This window comes from Leucopleurus acutus, assembly GCF_964270905.1.
Source record: "Leucopleurus acutus genome assembly, chromosome: X".
Taxonomy (NCBI): Eukaryota; Metazoa; Chordata; class Mammalia; order Artiodactyla; family Delphinidae; genus Leucopleurus; species Leucopleurus acutus.
Window position 1 is genome coordinate 126,018,260 of NC_139148.1, and position 15,922 is coordinate 126,034,181.

At 40.9% G+C, this 15,922-nt stretch overlaps 1 protein-coding gene across 14 annotated transcripts in view; it reads left to right on the forward strand.

Annotated features, from left to right (window-relative positions):
- The first annotated feature begins 3,733 nt into the window (after window positions 1–3,733).
- The window catches only part of FMR1 (fragile X messenger ribonucleoprotein 1), a 36,465-nt gene continuing 24,276 nt past the window's right edge, over window positions 3,734–15,922 (forward strand). For all 14 annotated transcript variants that reach the window (XM_082865396.1, XM_082865403.1, XM_082865402.1 and 11 more), the window contains exons 1-2: window positions 3,734–3,961; window positions 12,395–12,447. In XM_082865396.1, the coding sequence (XP_082721522.1) occupies window positions 3,911–3,961; window positions 12,395–12,447 (104 nt within the window). In that variant the 5' untranslated portion in view covers window positions 3,734–3,910. The remainder of the gene's footprint in view (window positions 3,962–12,394; window positions 12,448–15,922) is intronic.

Genomic DNA, 15,922 nt, shown 5'->3' on the forward strand with positions numbered 1-15,922 from the left:
TTTAGGGTGGTGGAACTATTCTATATGATACTATAATGGGGGGTGCATGACATTATGCATTTGTCAAAACCCATACACTACACAACACAAAGAGTGAACCTTAATGTAAACTAATGTATGGACTTTGGCTAATAAAATATATCAGTTTGGCTCATCAATGATAGCAAATAAACCACAGTAATGCAAGATGTGAACAACAGAGGAAACTGGGAGGGAGATACCAGGGAACTGATGTGCGAACTGTCTACTATCTGCTTGATATTCCTGTAAGTCTAAAACTGTTCTAAAACATAAAGACTATTATTTAATTTTTTTTCTAACATCTAGTTCAAAGGAGACGTCAAAGTGAAGTGAGATTGTCAGAGAACGTGTCATGAAAGAAGTGAGGGTTTAGCTGGCTCCAAGTGGGCCCATAGGATTTCTAGAGTTGGAAAGGGCAAAGGGCATTTTAGCTGGGATTGAGGCATGAAAAAGATTCAAAGGGCTCAAATTTCAAAGGAGCAGGAAATAACACAGAATAAATCAATGCAAAGACAACAGGCAACAATTTAATGGAAGCTAGGGGCCAAGGCAAGTCTAGAGGTGCTGAAGCATCATTCCAATATCGGATAAATATAAGCACGGGAACAGATTTGACCCAAGCTGCATCCTCAACACATATTCATTCATTTATTCATTCATTTCATAAATCAGTAGGCACCTGCTATGTTCCAAACACTGTGGTAGGCACTGGGGACAAGCAGTGGATAAAAGAAACAAAAATCTCTGTTCTCACTGAGCTTATATTCTAGTGATAGGAGACAGAACTTACCTGATGTTTTCAAGAAACAGCAAAGAAGCCAGTATGGCTGGAATGGAGTGAAGGGAGGAGGTAGAAGGTGAGATCAAGGAGATAACAGAGGCCAGTGGGTGAAGGGCACTGAGGCCAGAATTAATAAGGACTTTGGCCTTTACCCTGAGGCATTTAGGGTACAATTGGAAGGTTTTGAATAGCAGAGTGACTTGATTGACACCTGAATAGGGTCTGTCTCTGTGTTGAGAATAGACAGAGGATAAGAGTGGCTGCAGGGAAACCAGTGAAATTGTTACAATAATCCAGGTAAAAGAGGATATGGACTTGGACCATGGTTTTAGCAGCACAAGTGGTGAGAAATAGATTGTGGACTCTGAAAGGATTTGTTGATGGATTCAACGTGTGAGAGAAAGAGAAGGTCAAAATGACCGAGTTTTAGGCCTAAGCAACCACCCTGAAGAAGGGGTTGCCAGTGAGAGGAGAGAGAGAGAAGAATGTGGGAGGAACAAGCTGATGAGCGGGGCTGAGCCTGTGTCTGAATTCAGCTGAGCTGAGACTCAGAGTTAAGTGGGCAAAGACGAAATCATAGCACATACAGGTAGTGAGGATAGGCATGCATTCATTCATCCAACATTTCCTAAAATCAACCACTTTGAATGTGCCAGGGACACAAAGATAAATAAGACGTCTTTCCTGCCCGTAAGGAACTAACAGTCCAACGAGGAAAACAGAAATATAAATAAGTGATGCTAGTATATTAAGCATCATGGGTGACGTATTCAACATTTACCAAGTCCCTGCTATATGCCAAGCAGTATGGTGAGGAAGCAGGAGGTGTGTACAAAGTTCTTTAAGAGCACAAAAGAAATTCTTGCAAAGGTTTGTAAAGACTTTCACAAGGATTTTCACCACAGTGTGACATCAGGGAGTTGGCAGTAACCTAGACGCCCATCACTAGGGAAATCACAGCAATGTGGATATAGCTCAAGAACGCAGTGTTGAGTGAAAACAGTGGGAAATAGAGATTTACAGCCCAGCACCATCTTTGTAAATGTAAAAGGCGTACACAAAACACTGCATGTCTTAAATGATCAAGGATCTGTATCAAACATATTGCAGCTTGTGTCTAGAAGAAGAATGAGAGTGGGTATTGAGAAAGACGAGGACAAATAATTTAAACAATGTAAAATAATATAAATAAGAGAGGGGCCTTGCAGGGACTGATGATGACAATGTGCTGAGAATTGAGGAGCAAAGTTAACTCTCTGCACCTGAGATACAAATAACAAGCTAATGGGAATCCAGCCAATAACCCTAATGAGAAGAATATTTCAGGGGGCCAAGAAGCATGGGGAGACATGAAGGCATGAAAGTGCATCAGCGGTTCAGGGAACACCACCAGGTTTAGTGCAGCTTGTAGTGGTTATGGAGAGCTGGTACTATTTGAATATTTGAACAACACCCTACACATGGAAGGTATAACCATTCTAATCAATCTGTCCCCCTTTACTACACTGGGGTTAAAGCTCATGCTCTGCTCTGCTTCCATGCAGCCAACTGGTGAGATTCTCTTTCAGCCTCATTGGAATCTTTGCATCTTGTGACTACTCCAGAAACCCTAGTTCAATAGATCATCCCTGTTTACCATGGCCTCAAGGAATGTGGCCCTTGATCTGAGGCGTTCATGCTGGAGTTCCACCAGCAGCAATGCTGCTGCTCTGGCTAGGAGTGGGGTGGGAAGGGAACTGGAGGCCCAAGGATGCTTCGCATTCTGGGGCACCTGCCTGGGGCGGTTCAACCCGCCTCCACCAACTCTGTGCTGCCAGTTAACTCTCACTGGTCACATTCCAGCTGGAGTCATTTCCCAGCTCTGACCTATGTGTCACTAGCACTCAGCACGGTGTCTGCCATATAGTAGGGGCTCAATAAACTTCTCAGTTGAATACAAGCCTTCCAAAGGAAACCTAGGTCTAGGTGGATACAAGCAGGATGCAGAAGCAGGAATGAGAAAGAACTGGGGTTTGCTGTACTATGGAGGGTAAAGGGAAAGAGCTGCAGGAAAACAGGTGCACAGGCCCTTGTAGACAGGTCGCCTCTGGGGCACGGTGGGCATACAGTAGGCGTGAAATAGTAGGGAAATAAACTGTAAAGAAAGTAACAAGTGTTTAACACATTTTCTTTTGTACGTATGTCAAGTAAAAGTATGAAACTGAATCGAGAAAAGGGAAGTATGTGGGTCAGTGCTGGGTCTGTGGAAGGACTAACACTTCCAGAGGTCCTGACACACTCCACTGCCCCTCCGAGGACACAGAATGCATCCACAGGACGGCCCAAAATCTCTTGGGGAAGGGAGGGCGTTACTCTCACCTTCAGCCTCTAAGGGTCACACAAGCCTGAGTCACCGCGGTTGCCACTGTCACTAGTTCAAAGTCTTCTTCAATCTAATTCTTCAACTTCATTCTTGTCCCCCACTCCACCTCCAGCTCAATTAGGCTCTGCCCCACTTTAAAAAAAAACAAAAACAAAAACACCTCCAACCTAAGCCAGCCCGGACTTGGATAAGTGAACACTCTAGTTTGCTACGGGAGGCCTTTTCCCACGCCTCGGCTTGCCCCCGCTAAAGGAACGGGCGCTCTGGTCCTCGCCAGGCGACGCGAAGCGGTGCGACCTGTCTCCGCCCTTCCCGCCTTCCCGCCCGCCGCCGAGCCCGCGCACGCCGAGCCCGCGCGCCTTACGTTAGGCCCGGCCCCCGGTCCTTCCCCAGCAGCGCGCAGGCGCGCGCTTCTGGGCCCGCGAGGGGAAGGAGGGCGGGGCCGAGGGGCCGAACCCTGGGGGAAGAGGCGGCGTCGGTCATGTGATGCGGTTTCACTGTTTACACGCGGAGCGGCCGGAGCTTTCGGCCTCAGTCAGGCGCTCGGCTCCGTTTCGGTTTCACTTCCGGTGAGGGGCCGCCTCAGAGCGGGTGGTTAGCCGACGGCGAGCGCAGGCGGCGGCGGTGACTGCGGCGCCGCTGCCGGGGGGCGTGCAGCAGCGCGGCGGCAGCGGCGGCTGGGCCTCGAGCGCCCGCAGCCCACCTCTCAGGGGCGGGCTCCCGGAGCGAGCAGGGCGGACGAGAAGATGGAGGAGCTGGTGGTGGAAGTGCGGGGCTCCAATGGCGCTTTCTACAAGGTACTTGACTCCAGGGCAGGCCCCATCTTCGCCCTTCTTTCCCTCCCTTTTCTTCTTAGCCTCGGCCGGAGGCAGGCCTGGGGCCCTCTTCCCAAACGCCGCGCCCGGGGCCAGGGCGCGCTCGGCGGGATGTTGTTTGGGAGGGAAGGAAGGACCGGACTTCGGGCCTGTAGGAAGCCCCTTGAGCCCCGCTGCCTCTCCCGTATGAGGCCCCGGCGCCTGTCGGAATGAGAAGCGGGCAAGGAAAAGAGGGTGCCCTTTCGGGGACCGAGCCCCGGCAGGGAGAGCTGGGGATGGGCGAGGGCCGACGGCAGGTAGGAGATCCGGGCGGGAAGGGCCGGTATCCGCGCGAAGTGACGGTGACGGCTTATTTCTGTTTTCTTAAATATCCTCTCCCAGTGGGATCCGGGCCTGACGTGTGGGTAGTTGCCGAGGAGCAGGGGGCGCTTCCGTCAAGCCGCCTCCTGCCTTGCAAAGAGGGTTTGCCATCTCCTTTGGCTTCTCTTTTCCTGTCCAGCATTGGGACTTCGGAGAGCTCCACTGTTCTGGGCGAGCGGTGTGAAGAAAGAGTAGTAAGAAGCTGTAGTCGGTACCAAATCACAATGGCAACTGATTATTAGTGACCTTTCTTTGTGGATTTCAGAAAAGATTTTAGATTCAAAAGTTTCAGGAAGACCCAGACATATCCGAGTAATGGTTTAAAAAAGTTGGTAATCTTGAATATTCGTGGCCCCTCCTCCCTTGTTATAAATGTGGGCAAATTCAGGAATACAGATGCTTCAGCGTCTAAAAACATTGGCAGCTCTGCTACTTAAGAAAAAAAATTAACCCTCCAAAGGCCTGGATATATGCCATGAAACTTCAGGAAATTATCATTATTGGGGAATTTTTTTAAGTGAGTGGAAATAATTGTCCTGTGCTCCAAGGGCTTGACTATCTCCTCTGTGTAATGTTGCAGTGAACTGTATTGTTGAGGTTTTAAATAGGCATGCATGGTTTTGCTGCGGGCTTTTCTTTTTTTAAGTTACACCATTGCAGACCTTACTAATATCTTAGATTTTCAAAAGGAGGCTTAAAAATATTTTCATATGTCGGTAGTGCGTCTCTTGGTCCATACTTGCTGTAGATCTAGCAGTCTATAAGTTCTCATTTCCTCTTGAATGTCTCTCTATAACTTCTGTAAGTAATGTCCCACCTTACTACAGTATCTTGGCGACAGAAGGTGCATATAGAAGGAAGCATGGGAATTAAATATTGCCATTGTCCAAATGCAATTCTTAAATCTATATAGGATTACATAAACGTTTCAAACGAGGTATATAGGAAAATAAACATTGACTTAACTATATATGTGTTTACCAATTTTATGGAGATATTTGGAGATCAATATATTTAATGAATGAGTAAAGTATGTAAACTGTTCCATACTTTTAGCAAAATGATGCAGTCAAAATTCTGGTTGCATTTTTTTCAGTGATCCATAATTCTGCTGGTTAGTTTGTGTAGAATCGTTCTGCTTCCTAGATTGGTAGTTTTACTCACTAGATTTGGGGCACTAGCTGTAATAAATATGAGCAGGGGCTAATGGTTGAGCGGTATTCTAATAGATCTGTGATATTAGCTTAGATGAGATGCCACTCTTACTGTCTTTTAGTGGAGTTTGCTTGCTACAGAGGGCAAGTAGTACATCGTGGTCTTGAAGGATATATTGTTCTGTTCGAGCAACCTGTGATTTGCTTCTGTGATTTTGCTTGCAAACTGATTGGAATATAAGAAAGGCCCTCTATCTCTGCTCTTAATCTCCCCCTATTTTTGTTTTTAACGAAGTTGCTTAATTTGAAGGTGAATAAAAGGAATGGGTTGTCCCTTAGTTCCTTGAGGGGAAATATTAAACATGAACAAACGTGTGCAGAGAAATTGCTGTTACGTTTATTTAGTTAAGGTTTTGTTTTTAAGAAAACCTCAAATGGTCTGTATTGGTAGAAAAATAGTTTCTATAATGACAAAGGTTTAATTTCTTACAAGGCTCAATATTGATGTGAGTTATAAAAGTAAAGCAGAAGTAAACTGAGTTACTTGTCCAGTGGGATGGGCAGAAAAGATGGGAAATAAAGATGAATAAAAAATGAACTATTATGGAGAAATGTTACATTTATGAAAAAATTGGGAACCTGGGTTCATCGGATTGATTGAAAAGGCTTAAAGAACTAAACAACTCAAACAGCTTCAGTATAATTGAATTCAGACTTTGATTTGCCTAACAGAACCACCATATTGTAAGGTAGAGTTCTCCATCTTCTGAGCACATGGTCCAAATTTGCAGTATAAACTGGGTAGAGTATATGCTGGGAACAGTTGGGTTTTTTCCTCTAAAAAATTAACTCAAACTTAGGATTCAGAATTACCAGAACCATGAAACCTAAACCCTAAGATTGTAACAGCTCATTTCTATTTTTCCCTCTGGTGTTTATTCTTAAAAACTCGAAAGTTGGATTTAGTAACTGTCAGAGCCACTACTTTTGTGCTTAGGTATTTCTTTGACTTAGAAAAAGTCATGTAATGAAAATTTTCTTCACATTTTCTCTGAAGTCTTCTGTACTTCAAGGAAGTAAATTGTTCAGGTCAACCACATGTTTTTTTCTTCCCAGTCTAAATAACCTTTTTAGTGTTTAGTATCTTTATGGAAGCATCAGTACTCCCCTTTTGAGTTGAGCATTTTCCAACTTCATACTCACACACTCTGAAAACCTCCAAATTATTCATTAAATGTAAAATTCAGTGGTATAAGAACTGGCTTTCTGATTCCTGCCCACTATGGGAATGTGCTTCCTGAGATGACTACAATCGTGCTTTTAACTGTTAACAGGTGCTGAGAGCTCTTGAGGTGCCAGGCAGGGTTCTAGGTGCTTTACCTCTCTTAATTTGTTTAATCACCTCCCACAACCCTGAGTTACCATTGTTATTTCCAGTTTATAGATGCGGACGTAGATGTACAGAGAGATGAGGTAAGTGAGTTATTACTAAGTGTCAGAGCTAATAAGGGTCAGATCTGGGCTTTGAGATCAGGTAATCTGCCTTCCTGAAATGATGAAATTTAGCTTAAAGAAATGAATTGGATTGGATTTCCCGCCCATTTTTGTAAATTTCATTGTAACTTTGTATTTTTTACTGTAATAATGCCTTAGCATTATTTTGTAAGTACAGTTGCAAGGATATTACCATTGACACAAAGACATCACAAAATATTGAGCTTATGTATTAGCTTCCTTTTTATTAACTCTTGCACCTTGACACATTACACTGTAATTCTTCATATGAATGCCTATTAATGAAAGATAAAGTTAGAAATCTTTAATGCTCCTATGAAGTTTGCTTTTGTTACATTGGGAACACATAAGAACTGAAGCATTCAAAAGTTAGAATACCTACACACAGGAAAATTAATAACTCATTTAATACTATTCTCTCTATACCTGTGTGTTGTCTTTGCGTCAAGGTGAACCAGAAAGGATGCATTTTTCTCAGAATTTGTGGTAAATGCCCAAGTGAAGGCGAGTATTCCTCGTCATGCACTGTGGTTGGAAGAATTGTTGATGAGGTTTATTGTACTTTTCCCTTCCCATTGTTCATTCTCATACATTGTTAGTTCCCACATTCAAAGGGCGGCGAAGCAATAACTTGCTTTATATGTGAAGCCTTGGGTTTGAATCGTATTTTATCACATTTCATATGTCCTTATTGTCTATCTCCTACAGATTTTCTTTAGGAGGGATATTTTGCAATGCTTTTAAGTTTTCTCTAATGAGAATCATCAATGCACTACATGTGCTGTCTTCAGTGATAATGTAGTAGTTGTGTTCATTGGTGGTCAGGGGCTTACATTGAAATTTCTCTGTACAATCTAAGGTGTGAGGTATAGTGGGAGAGTAAGACTTCACCCAAATAGGGACAGACTTTCTTTTAGTTTCAGCAATCCCGGTGATGTAATGTTTGACTTAGATATCTCTAGTCATTACACACTTTGGTTAGTATGATTTTATGATTGCCTCTTTGGCCCAGTTGCCAGGTGGGGGATCCCATAATGATTTTTTGATTTTCTGTTTATTCCCCCTGATAAGGAGCCTGTGTCTGTCTTTTTTTTTTCCTTTCTTTTTTTCATTTATTTATTTATTTTTGGTGTGTTGGGTCTTTATTGCTGCACACGGGCTTTCTCTACTCTTCATTGCTGTGTGTGGGCTTCTCATTGCGGTGGCTTCTCTTGTTGGGGAGCACGGGCTCTAGGCATGTGGGCTTCAGTAGTTGTGGCGCATAGGCTCAGCAGTTGTGGTTCGTGGGCTCTAGAGTGCAGGCTCAGTAGTTGGGGTGCACAGGCTTAGTTGCTCCGCAGCATGTGGGATCTTCCCGGACCAGGGATTGAACCTGTGTCCCCTGCATTGGCAGGCAGATTCTTAACCACTGCCCCACCAGGGAAGTCCCACTGTGTCTGTCTTTAACTGCACTTTTAGCACCTTTCTCAAACCCCAAAGATTTTCATCACTTTTTCTTCTGAAAGTCTAAATAACCTATTAGTATTTAGTATCTTTGAGAAAACAGCCTTTTCTCTTTCTATCCTAATTTTTAAATCTTTTTTTAAGTGTGCTTTTGTTGAGATGTAACTTTCTCAGATGCAGGAGTGTTTATGGTTCTGCATCTTTTATAAAATATGCCCCTCTCTGCTTTACCTCTCATTTATTTAGTGCCAACTATGTGCCAGCCATCATGCTAGGCACTAGACATGTGTGATTTCATTATTCACAACAGCTTTAGGAGGCAAGTCCAGTTCCCCTGTATCCATTCCTTACTTACACAGACAAGGCATCTGAGGACCAGAGACCATTTCTTGGAGAGTCCCGCAGCTGTTATGTCTTAGATCCAAGGTTTTGAACCTATCTCTCATTCACAGCAAAACTCTTAACCACTAAGTTTACTGACCCTTGTAAGAGCCCTAGCTCTCATCCAGTCCCATGCAGCTCCCTTCTTGTATTCATTCAAACCTATTCAGTTGCCTTCTTTGGTAACCAACCCCTCAGGAATCCGCTGAACCTATCTTCTCATCAACTTTGCTTGATGTAGATAGGTAGAGAGCACAACAAAACATAGTTTTCCATAGTTGTTGGTGGGTGAGGTGATAATGCTCTGGGGTGGCCAGGGAAGGGAAGGGTATGAGTGTTGGGGTAAGGCAGGGGCAGGGCCGAAAAGGAGCGTTATTGGAGAAAGTATGATGAGAAGCAGAAAGACGGGACCTTTGTTGGAATTTTAGCAAAAGGCCTCAGGAGTCAGAGGAGACCTTTGCAACCTCTGAGTTTCTTTTATTCCCCTTATTACAGCAGCAACAAGAAGGTATTCCATGCCTTCTGTATTCACGTAATATGCAAACAGTGGCTAAAAATGACTGGTTTGGGAACAGTCACGCCAACATCCATATACAGGTAAGCCTCATTAACTCGAGGCGGTGGCCGCCGTAAGCTGTGATGATTACTCAAACCATTTTTGACACTCTACATCCGGAATTGCTTTTAGTGTCTTTGAAAACTTGGAAGCTTTTTTTTTGTTTTTTGTTTTTTGGTTTTTTGGTTTTTAGTAGTCACACAGTTGCAGATCTTCCTCCTTTGAAGGGACGTTTAATTTTAGGAAATAGGCAAATATGAATGAGTGTGATTAAACTATACAATAACTCTTTGACAAATAGAAATAAATTAAAATAGAGCAATGAAGTAATGAGACTAACTTTTAGAGTGCTTTCAAGATGGATTTGAAAAGTCCCCAACATTTGTAAATGTTTTAAATCAGTGCTATCCAGTGGAACTTTCTGTGATGATGGAAGTGGTCTCTACCTGCGCTGTCCTCTACAGTAGGTACTGAGCCCTGTGTGGCTTTTGAGCACTTGAAGTGTGGCAAGTGTGACTCAGACTGATTTTTAATTTTATTTAATTGTACTTAATTAAATTGAAATATGTACATATGACCAGCAGCTTCTATGGTGAGCAACAGCACGGTTTTAGACAAGGGCAGTAGTATTGGAAAGGTACCTGATTTAGTGAGAACAGTTCTTCACCCAGCTGTAACAAGGTTCTCTTAGCTGACTAAAGGACTTAACATTTTCAGCATATAATATACAGTAAAGAACTAATACTAGTTACTGCCAAGGCATGCAAACATAAAATTTTAGGCGAGGATGGAGACAGAGCAAAGACATTTTTGGGTAAATAAGGGATTAGCTCCTAATAGGAGTCCCACCCTCAAAAAGCAGATTGTTAATTTGGTATTCGCCATCATGTAAACACAAGGGAGAAGTTGGGGTGGGGTGGGGGTCTGTTTTTCCTTTCTCCGTAATTTGTGGGACTTACTTTATAAAACTAAACGTCGAATTCCTCCAACTTTAACTCAAAATCAAGCCTTTCTGTTGCTGAAGTAATAGGCAAACCCCTGAGAGCACTGGGGGCATGCGCCCTTATAAAATCTAGTATATTCTAAAATATCATGGTCAGTATTAAACTAGAGTTCTTGAAATACTCTGAAGAGAATGGGTGTGATTTAAATATGGCTAAGGAAAAGTAAGCAAGATCAAAATGATAGGAAGAAAATGTGGATTTCCCCCCCCCACTTTAAACCAGCAACTATAAAGATACACATACATGCTTAATTTAGAAATAATAATTTAGCCATTTTGAGTATCGCAGAACACCTAGATTCCATTACAGTCCACCTTGATCATACAAGGAAACTGTCTTCTAGCATAGCTTTGCATTTATTCTTTTGCATGTGGATATCCAGTTGTCCCAGCTCCATTTGTTGAAAACAGTGTTCTTTTTTCCCCATTGAATTGTCTTGGCTTCCTTGTCCACAAAGGATTTACTTCTACCGCACCCCAAGCTGTTGCTCCAGGTCTAAGCCTTTGCTCCTGCTGCCCATTAGGCCTGCTGGGCCTCCCCATCCTCCACTCCCTAAGTTGGATAGGAACCTCGTCCTCTTCTGTTTGTCTTTCCTGACCAACATACTACCACCCCACCCCCGCATACCTTTCCTCCGAGGCTAGGATAGGAACCCCTTAGGCAATGATCCATGATAACAACTATTCATTGAACCCTTAATAGGTACTCTGAAGTTCAACAGTAAATAAAAGGCCTATATCACCCACCCTCAGGAAACTTACTGTTGGTAGGAAAATGGGCAAAAGACTATAGTGGGTTAAGTTTATGGTGAGGATACTCAGAAGATGCTGTAAGTATGTAGAGGATAGAATTTAACTTAGTCTTCTGGGTTTTCCCATAGCAGCTGACATCTGAACTGAATTGTAAAAGACCAGTAGGAGATAGCTAGGTGAAAAGAGGGGAAGGACAATAGGAAAGAAGGAACAGCAGCATGTACAGAGAGGCCCAAGTAGTTTAGCACTGCTGGATCACAGCCTACAAGGATGTAAAAGATGAAGCTTGGAGTGGTGAGCAGTGGGGCCAGGTCACAAAGGGCCTTTTTCAGGCAGAGGAGTTTGACCATAATCCTGCAGACAGGGAGAAACCACGAAAGGACAGAAACATGTACAGAACACATTGGAGTAAGAAGCTTAAATCTCTAAAGCCATTTTAAAATGAATTAAGATATAAAGCCCCTTGGGTTTCTTTATGCTTTATCCTACTCCTCTAATTGTCAAAACAAAAACAAAACCTCCTTTCCTGCACCTATTAAAAACTTAATTTTATAGAATTACGGACAGCATGCTGATTAAAGAATTCTTGATAATTAGTTAGCTATTACTTTTGTTATGTCCTTCTGCAGATTATTAGCAATTGCGTCATCAGATTTAAAAGATTTAAACCTCTGTACTTTATATTACTATTTCTTTTTTGCCAAGTGCCTGCGAGATTGAGAATTTAATTAAACTCTGGTAATTGGACTTTTAGTGGTATTAGCAGCACATTGCTTTTAAAGAGAACTTAGTGTACTTGTGCATATATAGATTTGAGATTATATTTAGTTATTTACTATTGTATTCTCCTAAAATTGTATTAAGGAGAAAAAGATAGGTTACAACAGATCTACACTGACTGGTATATAGCTCTGGAACAAGTTTCTTAGTTTCCAGTACTTCTAGCCTGAAGTATACCTTCAGCTTTGCATTGTAATTTTCAATTTACTTGTCTTTGTCCTATGAGATGCTGAACTCTGGAGCAATTCTTTGTGTTTTATTTTAACTAATGAGTATTCCTAGGGCCTAGCACATAGTAGGTATCTAAATATAGATGTGACTCATGAATGAGTGATCCTCACAAACTGACAAACTTTCACTTGAAGCTTCATTCTGTTAAACATAAAATGTTTGGTATCTGTAAAGTGTCTGAAAACAAAAATGATGTTTAAGCTTAGAAGTTAATTTAACTGGTGTTTTTTTTCTTATAGGCATTTGTAAAAGATGTTCATGAAGATTCAATAACAGTGGCATTTGAAAACAAGTAAGTGTCTTGATAATAATTTTAATATTTAGGTTCTTTAATATTTTATGCTAATTTTTCCTTTTACTCCTCATTTTAAAAAATTCAAGTGTAGTTTGAGTGTTTTTCAGGAATGGATCTTCATGTTACTGACCAGGAAGTTCGTGAACAACTCAATATTAAACCAATGGAATGACTGTTCCTGCTAATGACCTCAGAGATCCCTTTTGTATAATCTTGATCCTTACATCTCAGTCCCCTTGAATGTGAAGAAAGAAACCAGATTCTTCTGTATTAGTAACTGAGGGTTTGAATAGGAATATTTGTAAATGTTAAAAGATGAAAATGAATGGATTCATGGGTACTGGGAAAGTCGATGTGAGTTTTGTAATGTTAAATCTAAAATTGATGGTTTTAGTCATCTGGTATATTTTATTGGAAATAATTGTTTGCCCATTAACATTTTTATCTGTTTCATATGTTTATAATCATTAATAGCAGTAACTGATCGTTTCTGCTTTCTTCTGCTAGGTGAGTAAATAAAAATACCTAGAGGCCTAGGAACATTAGCTATACAAAGGCATCAATAGTATAGATGTTAGCATTTTATTGGGGGAGACAGGTCTCTTGACTAAATTTTTTTAATGCTAATAACGGCTATTTTCAGAGTAGCCATTCAAGAATATAAAGTACATATAACCTCCTTAACCAGAGTATAGATGTGGTCATGATCTTAGGATTTTACTGAACTCTAAAGTCTGGCCAACAATTATAATGTTTGGCTTTTATTTACCAAGAGAAATTAATAGTGTATCAAAAGCAGATTGCAAGTCTACAGAGAGAAGAAATAAATTAGTGGTTGCTTAGTGGCTGGTGGGGGATGGAGAGCCATAGCTAAAGAGTATGGGATTTCTTTTTGAAGTGATGAAAATTTTCTAAAATTGACTGGTAATGGTTGCACATATCTGGGAATATACTTAAACCCATTGACTTGTACATACACTTCAGTGGATGCTTATATGGTTATGTGAATTATATCTCAATAAATCTGTTAAAATACAGTATCTGACCCAGACGTGCTATAATTAGAATGTTAGCAGAATCTTGTAGCTGCCAACAGGGCAAAGTACAGTTGACCCTTGAACAACATGAGTTTGAACTGTGTAGGACCACTTATATGTGGATTTTTTTCAGTAGTAAATACTACAGTAGTGCACGATCCAGGGTTGGTTAAATCCGTGATGCAAACCACAGATATGGAGGAACTGTGGCTACGGAGAGCTGACTATAAGTTCTCCGTGCATTTTTGACTGCACAGAGGGTCAGCATCCCTAACCTCCGAGTTATTCAAGGGTCAACTGTAGTTTTCTCGGATGCCTAAAACGCATTTAGGGAGACAGATAAAAGGATTTAGAGTATCCAGCCCAATTCTCAGCTCCAGACAAATAGTCTTGGTCCCAAATACAAGTTTGGATAATAGAATACCTTTCTCTGAATACATAGAGCCAAAAGTTCCAGAATGTGCCTCTGCGTGATTATCCATGCATTATACACTAGATAACAGCATCACACCTCTAACAGAGGAATCTTTGATAACTTGGAGAGTAATTTTTTTTCTTGTACTTATACTCTTATCTGCTTGTTTCCATCACTAGGTAAACACTGTTTCCCATAAAGGGAGAGTTATCTTTATTTGCTACTCTTTTAGTTTCTCCTATAGTTCTTAATCTAAGGTATTAAGCAAACACTTATTTCCTCTGTGCATTCAAGAATGTATCTGTATTTGTTTATACAGTGATAGATCAGTTCTCATTTGTTTTCAACCAGATTTCTACTGTAAACTTAAAATTATTCTTTCTATGGACCTCCTAATTGTCTGCCGTAGCTGTGTACAAGTTTCTCTTCTAGCTGTCATCCTGGGAATTTGAAATAGATCAACTTTTTCCTTGTGTTTGTGTAGTATGTATGAGATTCAACACTGGGTTTGAGCATGTCACCAGGATTTGATAGGTCCCTACCAAAGTAGTACTTTCCTTGCGTTTCCTTTTTGTCTTTCTGGGTTTTTTAAAACAAACAAAAAACAAACCTGATGTTTTGTAAAACTTCAGACTATATTTACCCTTTCCTTTCAATCATAAAGAAATTCCTATAATACCACATTATTTTAGATGCTTTCTTTTTGCCTTCCATATTTCATATTTTTTGAATAAAAAATTTGATTTTTATCTCTATACTTAAGACAAAATAATTCTTTGGAATGAAGAAACTTTATTATTATATGCTTTACAAATCAAATTTAGCAGTGAATCTTTAACATGTTAAGTCATTGAATTCAGTAAGTATATTAAAAAGTTTTTCTGAAGTAAAGACTTTTTTTTGTTTGTTTGGCCACGTTGCACAGCTTGTGGGATCTTAGTTCCCTGACCAGGGATTGAACTCGGGGCCCTGGCAGTGAGCGCACCGAGTCCTAACCACTGGACCACCAGGGAATTCCCTAAAGACAATTTTTTTTAAGTTTCAGAGTTTTCAAGGGTGTATAATAATACAGAAAAGGGGTTCAGTGTAATATAGGCCCTAATCATATTTCCACAAATTCTGACTTACCTACCGTGCTATCTTATATAATAGCTCTTCTTAAAAAAAAAAAAAAAAAACACTTTTCTCAATAGGATTTTACTTAGAGAGCCCTTTAGCAGAAAACCCAGAAATGACTGCTCTAGCAGTTGAATCCTCCAGTGTTTCTGCAAAGTTTATCTTTTAATACTCTATATCATTGTAGATATAAAAGAATAATTTGGTGTTTTTCAAAATTGTTCCACATAACTTTAAATTAAAAAACATAGGCAACTTACTGAACTCCTGTAGGCTGTCTCCATCGGGTTTCTGTGGTTTAGGAGACCCCACCAGGCCAGTGCATTGCTGGTACGCCATACTGATCAGCAGCAGCCAGCTATCCATGGCAAGAACTGACCACCTCGCGGGATCTAAAATTTAAAGGGGGAAAAGTGAGTTGTGAATTGCTAATGTGCTGACTGCCCCATTTTGCTTGGGAATTAGAGGGCACTTAGGACCAGTTTCTGTGGTCATCGGAATGTGGTTACAATTCCTTTGCAAGTGGAAGTATGGTGATGACGTTACTAACACTTACTGATACTAATGTATTTAAGCATCAAAGGAAATTGCTGTTGTGGCCCTAAGTTTAGAACTCTTAGAGGTTGAAATTATTGGAAGAAAGACTTGTTTGGAAAATTGTAATGTTGATCCATTGTGTTTAGAGAAATATTCCAACTAGAACTACAAGGCTGCTGTGCTGCATGCAGAGTTTGTTGAAATGTGTCTATATTGCCATTATGCCCCACTCAGCAGAACACTGACAGTTTTAAAGCATTTGCTTCTTTAAACTAGAAAACCAAAGGGTCACACTTAACCAAAAGTTGATGGCAGCATGGTCATTGTTTCCATTAAACCAAAAAACATGTTAAATAATTGCATTTGC